Source organism: Cricetulus griseus, chromosome 6, assembly GCF_003668045.3.
Source record: "Cricetulus griseus strain 17A/GY chromosome 6, alternate assembly CriGri-PICRH-1.0, whole genome shotgun sequence".
Classification (NCBI taxonomy): domain Eukaryota; kingdom Metazoa; phylum Chordata; class Mammalia; order Rodentia; family Cricetidae; genus Cricetulus; species Cricetulus griseus.
The window spans coordinates 99,396,451-99,414,288 of NC_048599.1; the positions used below are offsets into that span (position 1 = coordinate 99,396,451).

The window sequence follows — 17,838 nt, forward strand, 5'->3', positions numbered from 1 at the left end:
CAATTCGGGGCAGGGACTGGCCAATCTCTCTGAGTTCGTGACCAGCCTGGTTTACATAGAGAGTTCCAACATAGCCAGAGAGCTATGTAAAGAGAAACTATGTCTCAAAAAAAAAAAAAAAAAAAAAAAAAATCCAAATAAATGAATACTAGTAAAACCCATTGCAACTCTGAGCTTGTAACATCTGAAGGTGTAGGTCAAACCACTGTTAGAGCATTGCATGATAACACAAAACTGCAGACCAAGGCTGAGCCACAGAGATGGAAGTGATGGGAAGAACCGCTATGAAAATGGTAGGAGTGGGCAGTCTTTAGAAGACAGGGGCTAAGATTGAAGTGGGAGATGAGCCTGTCCCCTCTGGTTTGTGCACCTGAGCAATCTACAAGGCAGGAGTGGGTTCAGAGAGACCAATTGTGAAGTTAGTATATGCAACTACATTTTTCTTTCACGACAGGGTTTTTCTGTACCCCTGGCTGTCCTGGAACTCTATAGACCAGCTGGCTTTGAGCTTGAGATCTGCCTGCCCTAGCCTCCTCATATCTGGGGTTAAAGGCATACACCATCATTTTCTAATAAAATCAAGGAATTGTTACACAAGAATGAAGAAATTCTAATGGTGGGAAAACTGGCTCACATGTGTAGATAGAGACTATTAGACATGTAGAGGATATAAAAACAAAGCCCCTAAAACTTAAAAATTTGCATTCCTTTAAAACAAAAACACTTGATAACACCAGTTCAATTTCATCTAATCGCTGTAATTCATGCTTATTGCCTTTTTAAGAGTCAGGAGCTAGGTGTGGCTGTGCACCCAGGAGGGAGAATTATCTCAAGTTCATACAGCCTGAGCAGTTCCAGGGCTACATAAAATTTGAGGAAGAGGGTCCTGGAGATGCACTTGAGACTTGATAAACATTCCTCTAAGAGTTCTACCAGTAAACTGGGACCAGTCATGTACTTAACAGCCCTGGCACCAGACTGACCCTGTTCTGGTCATTTTCTAGAGAAATGCCTCCATCTACTCACTTTAGCACTCAGACTTGTCTCATCTGTGATGGAAACATCTGTAAATGGATTATTTGTTCATCTTCAAACCTTGTTCTAGGATTCATAAGATAGTTGGTCATGAATTCTCATGCTGTCCATCTCTGGAGGTGTGGTAGTGATAGACGATCCCATTTTATTCCAATTGACAAAGAAACTGACAGGAATCCTGGGAGTAGCTCCATGTGGAGCACACAGAATAGACTGCCCATCTGCATTATCACAGTCCTGTTTCACAAGATTCTGCCATTCATAAAAAGGAACTGACCGTAGTACTTTACAGTGTCTAAATTTACATTATGTGGTGCTTTATGCAATTGCTTAAAATTTCAAATAGAGAGGCTAGAAAGATGGCTCATTGATTAAGAGCTCTGACCGCTCTTCTAGAGGACATGGGCTCAAATTCCAGCACATGAATGGCAGCTCACAACCATCTATAACTGCAGTTCCAGGGCACCAGTTACACAGACAGGCATGCACACAAAACATCCATACACAAAAAGTCTTTTTAAGAAAATTTTAAAGCCAGACAGTGGTGGCACACACCTTTAATTCCAGTACTTGGGAGGCAGAGGTAGGCAGATCTTTTTGAGTTTGAGGTCTGGTCTACAGAGTGAGTTCAAGAACAGCCAGAGCTGTTGTTACACAGAGAAACACTGTCTCAAAAATCCAAGAAAAAAAAAAAGGAAAAAATGTAAATCTTCTGAACACCAGCATACCCAATTATCAAAACCAAAACTGTTTGTTCCATATTTGAAATAGTAAATCTAGCCCATAAATGTTTAAATCTTTCTTGAATTGTTTCTAGTTCAATTCTGTAGGCTAAAATGCACACCTTTGAGGTTATGTCAACACTATTCTAAATCTTTTTTTTAAGCTTTTAACAATGTGTATGCCTGAGTATCTGTGTGGTTATATGCAGTTGTCTGTTAAGACCAGGAGGAGGGTGTTGAAATTCTCTGACACTGGAGTGACTGGTAGGTGGTTGTGAGCCATCTTATGTGGGTGCTAGAAACTGAGCTCTAGTCCTCTACAAGAGCAGTACACACTCTTAACTGCCAAGCCATCTCTCCTGCCCTTAACTTTTATTATTGGTTTTTTTTTTTTAAGATTTTATGTATGAAGGTTTTGCCTGCATGTCCCATGAAACTGGAGTTATGGTTTGTAAACCACCATGTGGGACTGGGAATCAAACCTGGGTCCTCTGCAAGAGCCATAAACACTTTCTTTGGGTTTTTCAAGACAGGGTTTCTCTGTGTAACTTTGGAGCCTATCCTGGCACTCACTCTGGAGACCAGGCTGGCCTCGAACTCAGAGATCCGCCTGCCTCTGCCTCCTGAGTGCTGGGATTATAAAGGCATGTGCCACCAACGCCCGGCTGCCATAAACACTTTCATTCCCCCTTGTTTTAAAAATCTTAAAACCCATCCAAGATTTTTTTTCCCCACCTGTTTCTGAGTGAATAGGGAGAGTCTATTCAATATACTACTACACCCAACTTATGTGATTACCAGGCTGGATGTAATAGTACATAGCTTTAATTCTAGCACTCAGTAGGCAGAGTCAGGCAGATCTCTAGAGTTCCAGGCCAGCCAAGGATACATTGTGAAACCGTTTCATAATAATAAACAATTTAGAACATATTTTGCCCACTTGAGAAGACAGCAGTTTTGGGTATGGTGGCACATGCCTTTTAATCCTGGCACTTGGGAGGCAGAGGCAGGCGGAACTCTGTGAGTTCCAGGCCAGCCTGGTCTACACAGTGAGTTAAAGGACAGCCAGGGCTGTTACAGAGAAACCCTGTCTCAAAAAAACAAACAAAGGTCAATAGTTTCAGTTGATAAGAGAATTGGGAGAAAACTTTTTAAAAATTTATTTACTATGTATACACTGTTCTGCCTGCAGGTCAGAAGAGGGCACAAGATCTCATTACAGAGGGTTGTGAGCCACCATGTGGTTGCTGGGAATTAAACTCAGTCTTCTGGAAGAGCAGTCAGTACTCTTAACCTCTGAGCCATCTTTCCAGCCCTTGAGAGAAAACTTAATGACTTAAATTCTTTTCTTTTTTTTTTTTTTTTTCTGGTTTTTCAAGACAGGGTTTCTCTGTATTGCTTTGGAGGTTGTCCTGGAGGCAGGCAGATCTCTGTGAGTTCCAGACCAGCCTGGTCTACAAGAGCTAGTTCCAGGACAGGCTCCAAAGCTACACAGAGAAACCCTGTCTCGGGCGGGGGTGAGGTAACATTCCCTTTAAGATTCTTACAATATTATTACCCATGGGGTTTCTCTGTGTAACGGCCCTAACTGTCCTGGAATTAGCTCTGTAGATCAGGATGGTGGTCTTGAACTCAGATCTACCTGCCTCTGCCTCTGCCTCCTGAGTGCTGAGATCAAAGGCATGCACCACCGCTACCCAGATGTCTTTAGCTTTTAGTTTAGATCACTGGCTTGTTGGAAACTCAAAGATCATTAGGCAACAACTTCAAAGATCTAAAACCGGCCAAATGAAATCAGGATTTAATGTATAAAGCACCTAACTATTGCTGAGCCAGATAATACTTTGATAACTTAACATGGGGCTTTTTCTACATGTCTGCACACCCGAAGATGGTATCAAATCCCATTACAGTTCAAACAATTTTCAGCCACCCTGTGAGTGCTGGGAGTTGAACTCAGGACTTCTTGAAGAGCAGCCAGGGTTCTTAACCACTGGGCCATCTTTCCAGCCCCTGATTAATACTTTAAAGGTAACATTTAAACTGCCCACATTTATGCAGTTTAACATTGAGCCAGCATTAGATGTTCAAGGCTATAACCCCAGTTTGGGAATGAACGCTCTGGCCAGAGGATAGAGGCCAGAATAGGCTGTCTCTGAACAAACCAAACCCAACTCTTAGAAATGTTTCCAGAGTGTCACTGATTAATCCCTGCTGGCCTGGAACTGAGATTTACCTGTCCCCATCTCCCATCTCTCTGTTAGAATTAAAGGCATGCAATCACAACTTTCTGCCAAGGTCAATATTTTAAGTTTTGTCTACGGATGTTGTCTGTCTACCCTTGTGTGCCTGGTGCCAGAAGAGGGCGTTGGATCCCTTGGGACTAAAAAGTAGATGGCTGAGCTGTCCCATGTAGGTGCTGGGAATCAAACCTAAGTCCTCTGGAAAAGCAACAAATATTCTCAGCCACTAAACCATCTATTCAACCCTAAGCCCAATTATTTTATGCTATCTTGTTGGCAATATCAAACAAGGAAAAACACAAAACCACCCCCAAATTGTCTGAGCCCTTAGGCAGTGGCACATGCCATTGATCCCCACACTTGGGAGGCAGAAGCAGGCAGAACTCTGGGAGTTCAAGGTTAGCCTGGTCTACGAAGCAAGCTCCAAGACAGGCTCCAAAGCTGCAGAGAAACCCAGTCTCGAAAAAAAACAAAAAACAAAAACAAAAATGTCTGAGCTCACATGGTTAAGCTCACAATCTAAACTTGATGAGCTACTAAACAGACCTAATTGTTATTAAATGAGTACATAAGACAGCTGAATTAATTCACAGCAGGGAACCTATCTGAAGCTTGAATGATGTTTCCATTAACCACACAGGAAAACACAATGTCCATTAAAAAGAAAATTACCCATTATAACGTCCAGATAGAACCAACTGGAAGGGGGCAGGAGAAATGGTTCAGCTGTTAAGGACACCTGCTACTCTTGCAGAAGACAAAGGCTTGGTTCTCAGCACCCATATAGTAAAATCAAAGTTCTATAACTCCATCTCAAGGGAACGGTGCCCTCTTTTGGATTCTAGGGACACCAGGTATGCTAATGTGCATGCAGGAAAAATACTTTAAAATGGCTACAGCAGGGCGTTGGTGGCGCATGCCTTTAATTCCAGCATTTAGGAGGCAAAGGCAGGCAGATCTGTGAGTTCGAGGCCAGCCTAGTCTACAGGGCAACCTCCAGAGCAATAGAAACCCTGTCTTGAAAAACAAAACAAAAAATACAATGGCTACACAAAAAGCAATGTATTGTAAAACACCCATTTCCATCCAGCCACATATACATATTTGGCTTTTTAAGACAGGTTCCTGGCAAACAATTCTGGCTGTCAAGGAACTTACTGGGCTGGCCTAAAACTCGATTCAACCTGCCTCTGCTTCCTGCTGATTACAGGCATGCACCTGTAATACTACCCCCCCCCCTTTTAAATCCCTGTAACTTGGAACCTGCTCACTGACAATTTCTAAGATCTAAATAGCATGGGCAAATGTGTGCTTACCTTCTAGTGCCCAGAACTATCCATTGAGGTTCTGTACCTCCCCACCATTACTTGTTTCTAAATAACCAAAACTGGCACTTCCCCAAAATCTTTGGTCAACATGGTCATGCCAACTTTACAAGATGCTGATCTTGCTAAACAAAGGTATAGTAGGCTTAAGTGCATTATAGATTTCAATCTTTTCTGTTTGGCATGCTTGTGAACCTGTGAGACAAGCAGAGGTACTACTTTATAGCTGTTTTCATCTGGATAGCAAAATGTATTTTGGTGAAAATGTCATTTTCAGGACAGTACTAAAGCAAGGCAATTTGTGGTTCCTAATTACAACATAAAAACAGTACATGAAGTGTCTATGAACCCTCCCCTGAATTTTATTCACAACTCACTTGGGGGTCATGTGTGGTTAACTTCTTGACCCTGTTACCCTCATGTCCAACCAAGGAACTGCCTTTTAGTTATCTCACCCACCACCCAAAAAGCCCATAAATTCCATATACACCAATTATTACATGTTGCCCTTGAATTAAGTAGCCATATACTTGTTTTTACTTCAGATTACATCTTTTAAAAATATCAAGGTTCATCCCAAACTTCATTCTGTTATTGTCTAAATTCACACATGACTGAGTCAAAGGAATATTGGAAAGTGATAAAAACCAGACACATTTCTAAAAATATTTTAATGAAAAAGTCATCTCTGTAACATTTCATCATACTACAAATGAAACAATGGAATCCTGTACAGGCCACCGCTGCTGTCATAAAAATGTTTAAAACTGAATACTTGAATAGACTACCAGTCCTCACAGCACCCTGTATATATTACCCCGTGCTTACCACTTAACATGCCAATTACTGATACTATCATTAGTTTTTGAATTGTTAACACAATAAAACCCTTGCGAACCAAGCCCATTTCTCTTTAGCCCTTTCCAGATTTTTAACATGGTCTCTCTTTAGATGTGTGAATGCAGCTTTTAGACATGTAAACTGGGAGCAGTATCCTACAGGTCAAACAAAAATCAAAGCCACCCTCAATTGTTTCCTGTTTTGTATGTAAAATGCTTTTGCAGAAATGACAGTGGAACATTAAGTAGAATCATTTTATTTCAGAAAGGAAATGGAATTCCTGCTAAAAATTGTATTTCATCTCATCTGTATGAAGGAACCATCGAAAGATTGTTACCTTACTTTGATAACTATGGTTTGTATAAATTCAGTCCTCATTGAAATGCCAAGCAAACTTGATATAGGGCATCCCTGTGTGGAAAACTCTAACCAGTATTTTGCAAACTTGTCCTCTGAAAGTATTAAAAAGTAACCTGAATTAAGCAGTTTTCAAAGCCCTATGAAGGAAGCAAAATATAGCCCTTATCAGCAACTTATTTGAATAGTAATGCAAACTGTTCTTTGGGTTTTGTTTTTTAAGGAACATAAGCGACAATTAGGCACCTTCTCATCATCCCAGCATTTGGGAGACAGGCAGGTGTATGGAGTTCCAGGCCAGGACAACAGTGAGACCCTTTGTGCTTAGGAGATGGAGGGGACAGACACTACCTAGAAACTGACTGCTCCTACTGGCCCACTAATTGTGAACTGGTATGCAAGAGACCCAAGGAAGACAAGTATTCTGGCAATTGTGAAAGTTCCCCATTTTCCCTAGGGTGGGACAGCTTACTGGAAGTCATACATCAAAAATTATTTCTGGAAGGCCAACATGACTCTTTTTCCTTTAGGGAAAGCTGATTTTACCACAGATACTAACAGTGAGTTGTACTCATGAAGAGGCCTCATTTGGCTCAAGACAAACACCCTATTGTGACCACTGCATAATGTAACTGCCTGAAGTCTTACAACATTTTCAGCAGGGTACCCCCCAAAACAAAACAAAAAACCCTGGCAACTCTACCAGGGTACCTACTAATGGGGGGTAATGTTTCATTTCAACCTGTGGCATTGATTTGTAGGGAAACCAATGGTGTCATCAGGTTTTACTGTGAGCTACAAACCTTACCCAGCCAGAAACCTTCGTATTTAAGATGGTAGGAAAGACATTCCTCATTTAGGCAAGTAGGGTTCTCATTCACCTGCAAATCAAAAAGATTACTCTTACCTTGCTTTACAAAAAAGCACTCTTTAATTAGTGAAAAAATTCAAATTCAAGCCTTACCTAATGCTTATTGCCCTTCCTTGCAGGTCTAAATGCTAGACCTAGCGACTGTGGCAACTATCTCATTGATGTTCCAAAGGGCGGAGCTCCTTCCTGCTACTTTCTTCGACACTTCAGTTGCAATAAGCAGATTTAACTAGCTTTTGGAAAGCTGCTGACTATCACCATAGTATCTTATGCCTCCACTTCTCTGTAGTTGAAGCTGTTGCTGCTGCCTTCTCATTCTGTATTTATGCTGACTTGTCCATACACAAAAGGCTGCTGAAGTCCTGTCTTAGTGGGTTTCCTTTGATCCAGTACTTAAAAAGCACAACTTAGGTCCTTTAAAGCTGGTTAAATCGCTCTCATGGCTTACTTTTCCACAGTTCACAAAAGCTAACCTAGTACAACTTATAAACAGGTCACACACAGATTTCACCTGATTATAGGTTGTAAACATCAACTTACTGAAAAAATGTTTCACTATTATAGTAGTTCCAGAACATAAAAAATTGGTTAACAATACAATTGACCTCATGACATTAAAGGATACTGTCAAGGTTGTGTCCAACAATTTCACAAACAAAACCAGGAAATGTTAACCTCCCCAATTCTTTCAATCTTTATTATATGAATAAAAGGACTTGAGACAATTTAGTTGTTTTAATATTCCTAAGCATTTTGACCAGGTACCCAAGTTTAAACTGAACATTGACAGTGTCCATTTATAATCACACTTTTAGTTATGAAAGATGTAACCATTTTCTAACATGAGCCTATTTTCTGCACTGCTTATTCACATATGCCCATTAACAAATGGAATGTTGTCTATTACATTTATTGTTTTGTGAGTGTTTTCTGGAAAAACTGCAGTATTTGTGAAGACCAAAGTTCCATGCTAGCATTGCATGCATCCAAATATTAATAATGCACAGAGGCACAGAATTAGAGCAACAAGAGAGCATATTCAAACACTAGCACGCCCCATTCCCCTTTTTATTGCTTGTTTTGCTTATACTTCAAAAACCAAGTAAAAAACTGAATTCAATGTTCAAATGCCAAAGAAAGCCAACAGCAGAGCACATACTTAGGGGCTTGAATGAAATTGTTAAGCACTAGCTGGCGCAACAGTAGACATTTTTCATATATATGACCTTATTATCTAGAACTCTTCTCAACCAGGGTCTCTGAACAAACACCAACATGTTTTAGGATGAAATACATACAAAGAATAACCATGTGTTCTTTAGGGATTTAAGCATTCAGGACTATCCAAATTTGAATTCAGGTCTTTGGGAAGTGAGGTGCTCACACTAAGCAACTGTGCTACATTTTCTGCTGCTTTGTTATGGACAATGACACCTTAACTATCCTTGGCTTCATCATCCAGCAAAATGTATAGGGTATAAACAGGAAAGCATGCCAGCCAGTTAGGAGTTCAAATGAGTGACTGTTATTTCTCTGCTCTGAAAAGTTTTGTGTTGGGGGAACTAAACCAAGGAATAATGTGCTTTGGGACTTTGAATTTGAAAAGCAGAACAAACCAGGTATCCACCAGTTTGCTCAGACACAGCAGACTTAGTGGTCCTGTATTAAAAGAGTATTAAATGGGGAGATGAAATATACCCACCACCCTTTAGTAGAAGGTAGTATAAACACTTTATACCCCAAAACTATTGGCAGGAGTTTCAATGTGATCAGGGTAAATGTGGAATGGAGATGTTCTTAACACCGCTAGGACTCAATGAAACTAACATACTAAAATCATGATTACATTTTGAAATAAAATGCACAAAACCCAAATAGGAACTTTTGAGATCTTTTTTCATTTGAAAGTAATCTTAATGCTATTAAATTCACAAATATGCTATTTTTTTATTACCCAATTCTAATTATCTAAAACACACATTGCAAACATACAAATATCTATTCTCTCCATGTGTCAGTGCCCATTCATCATAGATTTGGAAATGGGGAGAATAGATTCCCCCTAAATTGCAAGTCAGTAGGTGTTTCTTTACAGTTAACTTTAGCAAAATTCATACAAAATAGTAATTAACAATGATCTTCTTTACTTGTTAACTCACAAGGAAACACCTCCAAAACTGCATTTTTGTTAGTTTCTGTACTAAAATGTAGAAAAACTGAACTACACAAATATTGAAAAGTTAAAAATTCCTTAATTTTTTATTCCTGGTACCACTACCACAATTTACAGGGCAATATACCTGATGTAATGAAAAGAAAAAGAAAAAGACAAAGCTACAACAGATAAAAGACCTCAGGAATGTACATCTAATTGACACTACATTGCATTAATCAATAGCTGCACTTTTTGCAAACTGTGGCTATGACAGTCCTGAACAAGAAGGGTTTCCTGTTTAAGCTGCAGTAACTTTTCTTTTCTGACTATGGATCATCGTTCCTCCTGTGGCAGATTTTACAGTTCCTCTAATGCATTTAGGACGACTGTCTCAAAGTAACCTGCAGCTTTCCTGACAACTCCTCGCTCTCTCTCCTGCTAAGAACTGTAGCCTGTTGAATAATACAGGATAAAAAAATTATTACACTCAGTCAAGTTCCATATATTCTTTTATCATTTAAAAAAAATTTAAGATACCTACCCTTTTCTGCTGTATTTTTAAAACCTTCTGCTACCATATCCACCACTTCCACCACCAGATCCATAGCCACCTGAAAAATAACAATACAGTTCTAAATACACCTAAAATATTAACCAAGAATGCTCTTAAGAATTCTGATTAAAAAGAACTTACCACCATAGGGACTGCCTGAGCTTCTTCCACCAAAACTGCCCCCTTTCATGGGTCCATAATTTGATTGCTGTTGTCCACTATAATTTCCAAAGTCATTATAGTTCCCACCACCACCATAGTTACCTGAAATCACAAAGATATTTATTTATAGTTTTCCAAAATAATTATTTACCCCTTTATTTCAACTCATGGAAGCCAAGTATTATAATTATTTTAATGCAAGGATTTAACATTGACCTTAGGTACTAAACTCCATTACCATAAGCCCAAGTGATTTAATAAACAAATCCAAAAAAAAAAAAAAAAAAAAAAAGGGCATAGTAAGTGAAACACATCAATCAAGAAGACTATATTTCCACACTTCAGCCTGAGGAACATCTATTTTTTTTCCTTTGCCATTATATCCTACATACACACTCCTACCACATAATTTAGACCATCAAAAAGCACATTTATGAGTTAGGTTCAACAGTTCCCTAACAAAGATCATATTACCTTAATAATTGTGCATAACCCATGCTATAGTATGTAGCATGATACATAATACAGTAACACTCAAAGCATTCCATGAACTGATATACTACCCTATTCAAACAACTTACACATCCCATTTACCAAGTTTCAAAGTATCCAAGAGTTAAGGAAAAACCCAGCAACAAACCACATTTTAAAAACTTCCTTTGTAATTTACTAATTATAATTAGTAAGTATCCTTTTTACCAATTTACAATACACATTTTAACACTGCAGAAACATTTTTAAAAATCAAATTTGCTGGTGTGGTTGGGAAATGGATCCAAGAAGGTTCAAAGCCAGAGTCTAATACATATTTTAAGCTACCTGGGCTATAATAAAGTCCTATTTGGAATGATGAAAATATTTCTGGAATAGTGATGAGGTTTGTAAAATACTGTAAATATAAAAAAAAAAGAAAAAAGAAAAAAGCGGGGCGTTGGTGGTGCATGCCTTAATCCCAGCACTCAGGAGGCAGGTGGATCTCTGTGAGTTCGAGACCAGCCTGGTCTACAGGAACTAGTTCCAGGACAGCCTCCAAAGACACAGAGAAACCCTGTCTCCAAAACAAAAACAAACAAAAAAACAACCTGTAAATATGCCTTAACAGCATTGAATCCTACACTGAAACCTTTATTTTATTTTGGCTTTGGGTTTTTTGTTTTTGTTTTTCAAGATAGTTTCTCTTTGGAGGCTGTCCTAGAACTAGGTTTGTAGGCCAGGCTCCACTTGCCTCTGACTCCTGAGTGCTGGGATTAAGACACAGTGATCTAGAACTCAAGATCTCCCTGTATACATACCTTAAAAATTGTTTTCTAGTTGTGAAATGTATGCAGTGCCCATTTTTCCACAACTTAAAAATGGACATGGTAAGTTTACATGGATGAGATGTGTTTTAATATAGCTATTTAACACTTAAAACTTTGCCAGTGTATCCTTTAAACATTTCCAAGCACTGCAGAGAACTAATTTAAATGCTAATTTGTATTTACTTCAAACATCTGTTAACTTACCTCCACCAAAATTTCCTCCTTCATTGTAACCATCATATCCTCCTCCACCACCACCATATCCACCACCTTGGTTTCCATATCCTGGTCCACCACCACCATAGCCTCCTCTACTACTGTAACCAGGACCACCACCATAGTTGCCACCTGAAAAGAAAGCGACACAGAAACAAATGTTCAGGGAAGGCCAAATACTACACCATCACTGGCAATGAACCACTGAACAGATTTAACATTCCAAATCTAGTCAGAGCCAAGCAATCTTGATGGGTAAAACTTAAGATGAGTGTTTTTGTTCTTTCAAACAAGTCAGTTTTTATTTTCACTCATGACAATATAGCCTTACACAAAGCAATTTTAGCTCAACTGCTGATACAAATAAAACTTATTGCCAGAAGATAACAAGTTAATATTTACTTCCATCCTTGGGAAGAGGCTTCCTCTTCTGTGGTTCTAGTTATGAACTATACTTCAATCCATTCAAAGTTTTAGGACTGGAAGGTATGACACTTTTAAAACAGTTAAAACGCTATCATATCTATGTTTAAGTTTTCTAACTAGCAAAAGGCTATGTGGATTCCTGGCAATGCAGAAATTAAAAGACAAAACTCAGTCTTTAAATACTCACCATCACCTCCAAATCCATTATATCCACCATCACCACCTCCATAACTACCTCTGCTGCCACCACCTCCACCACCATAGCCTCCTGAGGAAAATCAAAGTTTGAATTAAAATGATACCTTCAACTGACTACTAAATTTATGATGCATTATACTAAAAACAAGCACCTTACCTCTTCCACCAAAGTTTCCACCACGACCAAAATTACCTCCACCACCTCCAAAGTTTCCACCACGACCCATAAAGTTGCCAGATCCACCTCCACGACCTGTAACACATGTTGAAGTAAAAACTTCAAAATCTTTCAACTACTGTTCATGTCTATTATTTATGTGCATATGATCCTACTTACCTCTCTGTGATCCAGCAGACTGCATCTCTTGTTTAGAAAGGGCCTTTTTCACTTCACAATTATGCCCATTAATAGTGTGGTATTTCTGAACTGTAAGTTTAAGTAAAAAAAACCACAAAGTTATTTTTTTGTTTGGAAAACCAAAGTGAAACCCTTGTTGCCATGCAATTAATTAAAATGATAGACTGAGAAGGGAATAAGAGGATATTTGGGGAATAAATGTTTTTTTGGGGGTAGTGGGGTTTCCAGAGACAGGGTTTCTCTGTGGCCTTTGGAGGCCTTATAGACCAACCTGATCTGCCTGCCTCTGCCTCCCAAGTGTTGGGATTAACGGCGTGGGCAACCACCGCCCAGCCAAGAAAAGTTAATCTAGATGGGTTTCAACCTCCACAGGGATCACATTATCAGATAAGCAAAACAGCAGCAAAATTACAGTGATGAAGTAGAAACAAAAATGTTATTGGGGAGGGGTCAACACAACATGAGGAACTATATTAAGGGTTACAGCATTATGAAAGTTGAAAACTAGAATTACATCCTTTTACACCTTTCACGAAGTGTAAGTTAGTGAATTCAGTAGAAAATAAAAATCATTTATGTTGCAACTGTTACTTACCAACAATTTTATCAACGGTGTCATGATCATCAAAAGTTACAAAAGCAAATCCTCTCTTTTTTCCACTCTGCCTGTCTTCCATAACTTCTATGGTTTCAATCTTGCCATACTTTTCAAAGTAGTCTCTCAGGTTATATTCTTCTGTATCTTCTTTAATACCACCAACAAAAATTTTCTTCACTGTTAAATGGGCGCCAGGCTTTACAGAATCCTGCAAATAAAATAATTTTAAGTCAAAAAAACCAAACTCTCACAGTTCCATGCATTATACAACATGTTATTAAAATACCTCTCTGGAAACAGCTCTCTTTGGTTCCACCACACGCCCATCAACCTTGTGTGGCCGAGCACACATTGCAGCATCCACCTCTTCAACACAAGAGTAGGTCACAAAACCAAAGCCCCTGGAACGTTTTGTTTGGGGGTCTCTCATTACCTATAAAATAAACAAATGAAAGTATTTAAATAGTCTCATAGGTCCCCATCCCTTCCTAAGACAATCCTCACCCCAAGGACTCACCACACAGTCTGTAAGTGTGCCCCATTTCTCAAAATGTTCTCTTAAGCTATCATCTGTGGTTTCAAAGCTCAGACCACCAATAAACAGCTTCCTCAACTGTTCTGGTTCCTTTGGATCATGGCCCTGAGAAAAAAAGATCGATACAGTTTTATTTTTTCTTGAAGCAAATTGTTACAAGAGTCTCAAAATTTCTATCATTAATACTCCCAATTAAAAATCTGCTCTCTACGCTGGGCATGATAATACACACCAGTTAATTTCAGCGTTTGAGGCAGAGGCTAGCCTGGACTATGTATCCAGTTCCTAGCCATTATTAAGTATGTAGAGGGTGGGTTGTTGCCTTAAAAACAAAAAAACCCCACTACAATGGTACCCCGGGTCACTTTAAACATTATGTAACTAAACTGAACCCCAAAACAATCCCAGAGTAAAAAATAACTTTTTGAAAGCTACAAGTGTATGTTAGGGGTGTATTTCAGATGTGTGTAACAAGTCATTCACAACAAAAAAGAACCCAGGAGTCAGCATTATTCAACCCATGCCATTTTCACTATCCTCAGTCTGGAACAGCAACAAACCCGTATTTTAAAACACAATCTGTGAAATGCAACTTAAAAAGTTTGGAGTGGCAAATTGAGAGAGATTCAGATTTCCAGCACATCAGTTATCTAAGACATTCCTAGGCATATCCCACAAGAACAATACAAATCAGCGATAAGATTAGGCCCGTAGTGCTTTGAGAGGGGAGCTGCTGAGGGAGGTTCTCAAGGACAGGCTAGGCAAGACTGGGCCTTGAGGCAGTCCTACTTCAGCCTTCCACGTGCTAGGGTAACAGGTGTACATCATTACACCTAGTTGCACTACTTAGCTTTCTGTAATCAATTTAACTTGGTGGATGCCCATTTACATCATATAGTTAAATGATTTCAAACAGTACACCGATATTCACAAGTATATAATTTGAATTTGTCACATATAGCATATACCATCTGCCCAAGGAAGTAAGCACAAAACCGTATTGACTTAGAATATCTGGTATGAATTTTTCATTTGGAAGGTTTTAACATTCAAATGAATTGCTTTTAATGCACGCACTAAAACAATGCAACACAAATCCTTAAAGGAGACTCACAATCACATTTAAAAACTTCTTCAATCTTCTAAAGTAGTAATTAAAGCATTCAATACTTAAATACTGCCACATACTAGAAACACGTTAAATGATCAACTGCCCAAAGTTTTAATTCACGTAGTCCCATTTATTCAAGCCTCGGATGAACGCAATTGACAATACACAAAAACAACATCTCCGTACACACAAAAAAATCCTCGTAGTCGTGAAATTTTGACTGTGGTCGAAGTTCTCTAAAACCAAAATCCAGGAAACCACAACCGGTGCCAATCCACGAGAAATTAAATCGGTAAGATATTAAGCTCCAAATTAGCACTTATCTACACGCAAATCCTTGAAATGGTTAATCCTTCAACCACCAGACGCCATAAGCACTTTCATTCCAAACACTTGAGCGAAACTAGCGGGTTAGGAAGCACCTCAAAGCAGCAAGCATTTCAGTAATGTATCCCCAAATCAACGGTGAGAAAATCCGGCCGGAGATCTGCGCGGATTGCCGTCACCGAGGAGGCCCGAAGGCCCAGATACGCGCAGGCAGCACCCCAGCGGAAAGCACCGCGCCCCGAGGCTCGAGGCCATCTGCGGCAAAATGCCCGGCCGCCTCTCGCCGCTCCCTCCAATCCCACGCACTCCTCCTTGGCGGCGTAACCAGGCGGCGGCCATTGCGGGCCAATGCGCCATTTCGTAACGCGGCAGCGGATCAATGTCAATGTGGCCGCCGCCCGCCTGCTCGCTCGCTCGCCCGGATGTGCTCCTCCCCTCCCCCACCGCCTCCTCCCAACCGCTCCCGCGGAGGCCCGCCATGCCGCCCGCGGCCTCGCCAGTCAGGCCGCGCAGGCCTCGGGATCCTCGCCCGGCCGCGGACCACCTCCCCGGCCGCGCCGCGTCTCCGAGGGCTGCTGGTGCGGCCGACCGAGAGGGCCAGGCCGACCGAGGGCCTCGATGGGGCCGCTAGGCCCGCTCCCCTCCCCCTCCCACCGCCCTCTCAGCGCAGAGCGCGGGACGATCGTCCCGGTTTCCCCCGGCCTCCCCGCTCCCATCGAGCCAAAGCCCCCCCACGCCGGCAACTACCCAGCAACCCCCCGCTCTCCCCCTAATACCTCCTCCCCCCGGCGGCGGCGGCGACGGCCGGAGTCAGGCTGGGGGCGACCGGGCGGCGGTTTTACCTCCATTTTGAGACCGGACTCGCCTCTTCCAACTCGAGTTCAATATGGGACCGAGAGGAAGAGGCGGGGCTAGTCATCACGTGACGCGCTTTCCGCGCGCCGCCCGCCCCTCGGGGGCGGAGTCACGCCTAAGCGGAGCGCGACTGGACGGGCGGGTTGGCGGGCCGAGAGCGGCGGGTCCGGATTGGTCGAGCCGCGGGAGCGCGCGCGCCTCACCAACTTCCAACGCAGCGCCGCCCTCGCCGCGGTTCGCGCCAGGCAACGTCAGGTACGTCAGCGGCAGCTCGACCAATGGCAAGCGCCCACGTCGGGAGAAAGCCGCGTGACCGCGCGTCCGCCCAGAGAAAGGCCTATTCCCTTTCTTTTTGGCGCCTCTCGCCCCTCCCCGCGCGCTTTTGGGTCTCCATTTCCCAGTTCACCCTATTGCAGTGCCGGAAGGAAGAGCACGCTTTTCTGTCCTGCGACTTAAGGTTGCCAGAAAGCCTGCGGACCCCTTTGCCTCCCTCGCGGAATCTAAATGTTGGGGGCCCGAGGTGTGCAGAGTGTGACGGCGCCGTCCCCTTGGGAGGCCCACGCTGCAAGCCCTGCGGCACTGACGTTCCTAAGTCCCGCACGTCGCACGGGCGGGAAAATGCGGCTGACTGGATGAGACTCTCTATAGGCGACTCTCAGAGTTAAAGAATTAAGATTTTTATCAATCTGGGGGGAAGGAACGGAATCGTTTGTTTAGGGCACAGAATTTTAGAGAATGGAGCCATTTCCAAAGTTTCTTTTTTTCTTTCTTTGTTTTTATTTACTTATTTATTGGGGGGGGGGTTCGAGACAGGGTTTCTCAGAGGTTTGGAGGCTACCCTGGAACTCACTTTGAAGATCAGCCTGGCCTCGAACTCACAGAGATCCACCTGCCTCTGCCTCCGGAGTGCTGGGATTAAAGGCGTGTGCAAACTAACGCCTGGCTCCAAACTATCTAAAAAGGTTTGGTGGCCAGATAGGCTGTCTTTTACTAGTGTCTTTTTAAAATGACAGCTGTTTGAAGTTTTATTGTGAAGCACATAAATGAAATAGAAATCGAATCCTTTCTCGGCCTGGCAAAGGGATTTGAAATCATTTGGACTTTTAGATTTTCAAATAAAAGTCAACATAGGATTCGATGATCTCCCAACACCCATGACAACAGGCGTGGTATAGCATATCTCGAGCCCACTCTGACCTACGTGGAGTTCCAGGCAGCCAGTGCTGTATAGTGACACCCTGTCTCAACAACAACAACAAAATCTGCAAATCCATTTAAATAAAGTTACTAGGGGAAAGAACAGCACAATTGACAAGCCCTTTCCTGCAACAAATAGCCTATTTTAATTTAAATTCAGCATAACAGAACAAACTTTGTCTTTCCCTGTGAGATACTAGAAATGGATTCAGGTGGTGGAGACTGGTGGATCTCTGAGTTTGAGGCCAACCTGGTGTACAGAGCAAGTTCTAGGACAGTTAGGGCTACACCAAGAAACTGTCGTAAGAAAAAGAAAAGAAAAATGAAGAGAGAAAAAATGGACTCAGGTATGTAGTAACTTGCTTGCCTAGAATGCATGAGGCCTTTGCCTGGATCCTCATCTCCTCAAACTGGGCAGGGTGACACAGCCCCTAATCCTAGCATTTGTGAAAT

The 17,838-nt window shown here is 41.5% G+C and overlaps 1 protein-coding gene across 3 annotated transcripts; it reads right to left on the minus strand.

The window, feature by feature from the left end:
- Positions 1-6,405: 6,405 nt before the first annotated feature.
- On the minus strand, positions 6,406-16,329 carry Hnrnpa3 (heterogeneous nuclear ribonucleoprotein A3). Of its 3 annotated transcripts, none has more exons than XM_027420139.2 (11): positions 16,110-16,260; positions 13,878-14,000; positions 13,647-13,793; positions 13,358-13,568; positions 12,742-12,831; positions 12,562-12,657; positions 12,394-12,474; positions 11,769-11,912; positions 10,243-10,365; positions 10,090-10,159; positions 6,406-7,403 (listed from the first exon to the last, which is right to left on the minus strand). In XM_027420139.2, the coding sequence occupies exons 1-10, from the start codon at positions 16,179-16,181 to the stop codon at positions 10,107-10,109; spliced, it is 1,140 nt and encodes a 379-aa protein (XP_027275940.1). In that variant the 5' UTR covers positions 16,182-16,260; the 3' UTR covers positions 6,406-7,403; positions 10,090-10,106. The 3 variants fall into 3 exon arrangements, with proteins under 3 accessions (XP_027275940.1, XP_027275939.1, XP_027275941.1); XM_027420138.2 differs by lacking the exon at positions 6,406-7,403 and adding an exon at positions 8,114-10,000; XM_027420140.2 differs by lacking the exon at positions 6,406-7,403 and adding an exon at positions 8,115-10,000 and having other exon boundaries at positions 16,176-16,329.
- Between the last annotated feature and the right edge of the window lie 1,509 nt (positions 16,330-17,838).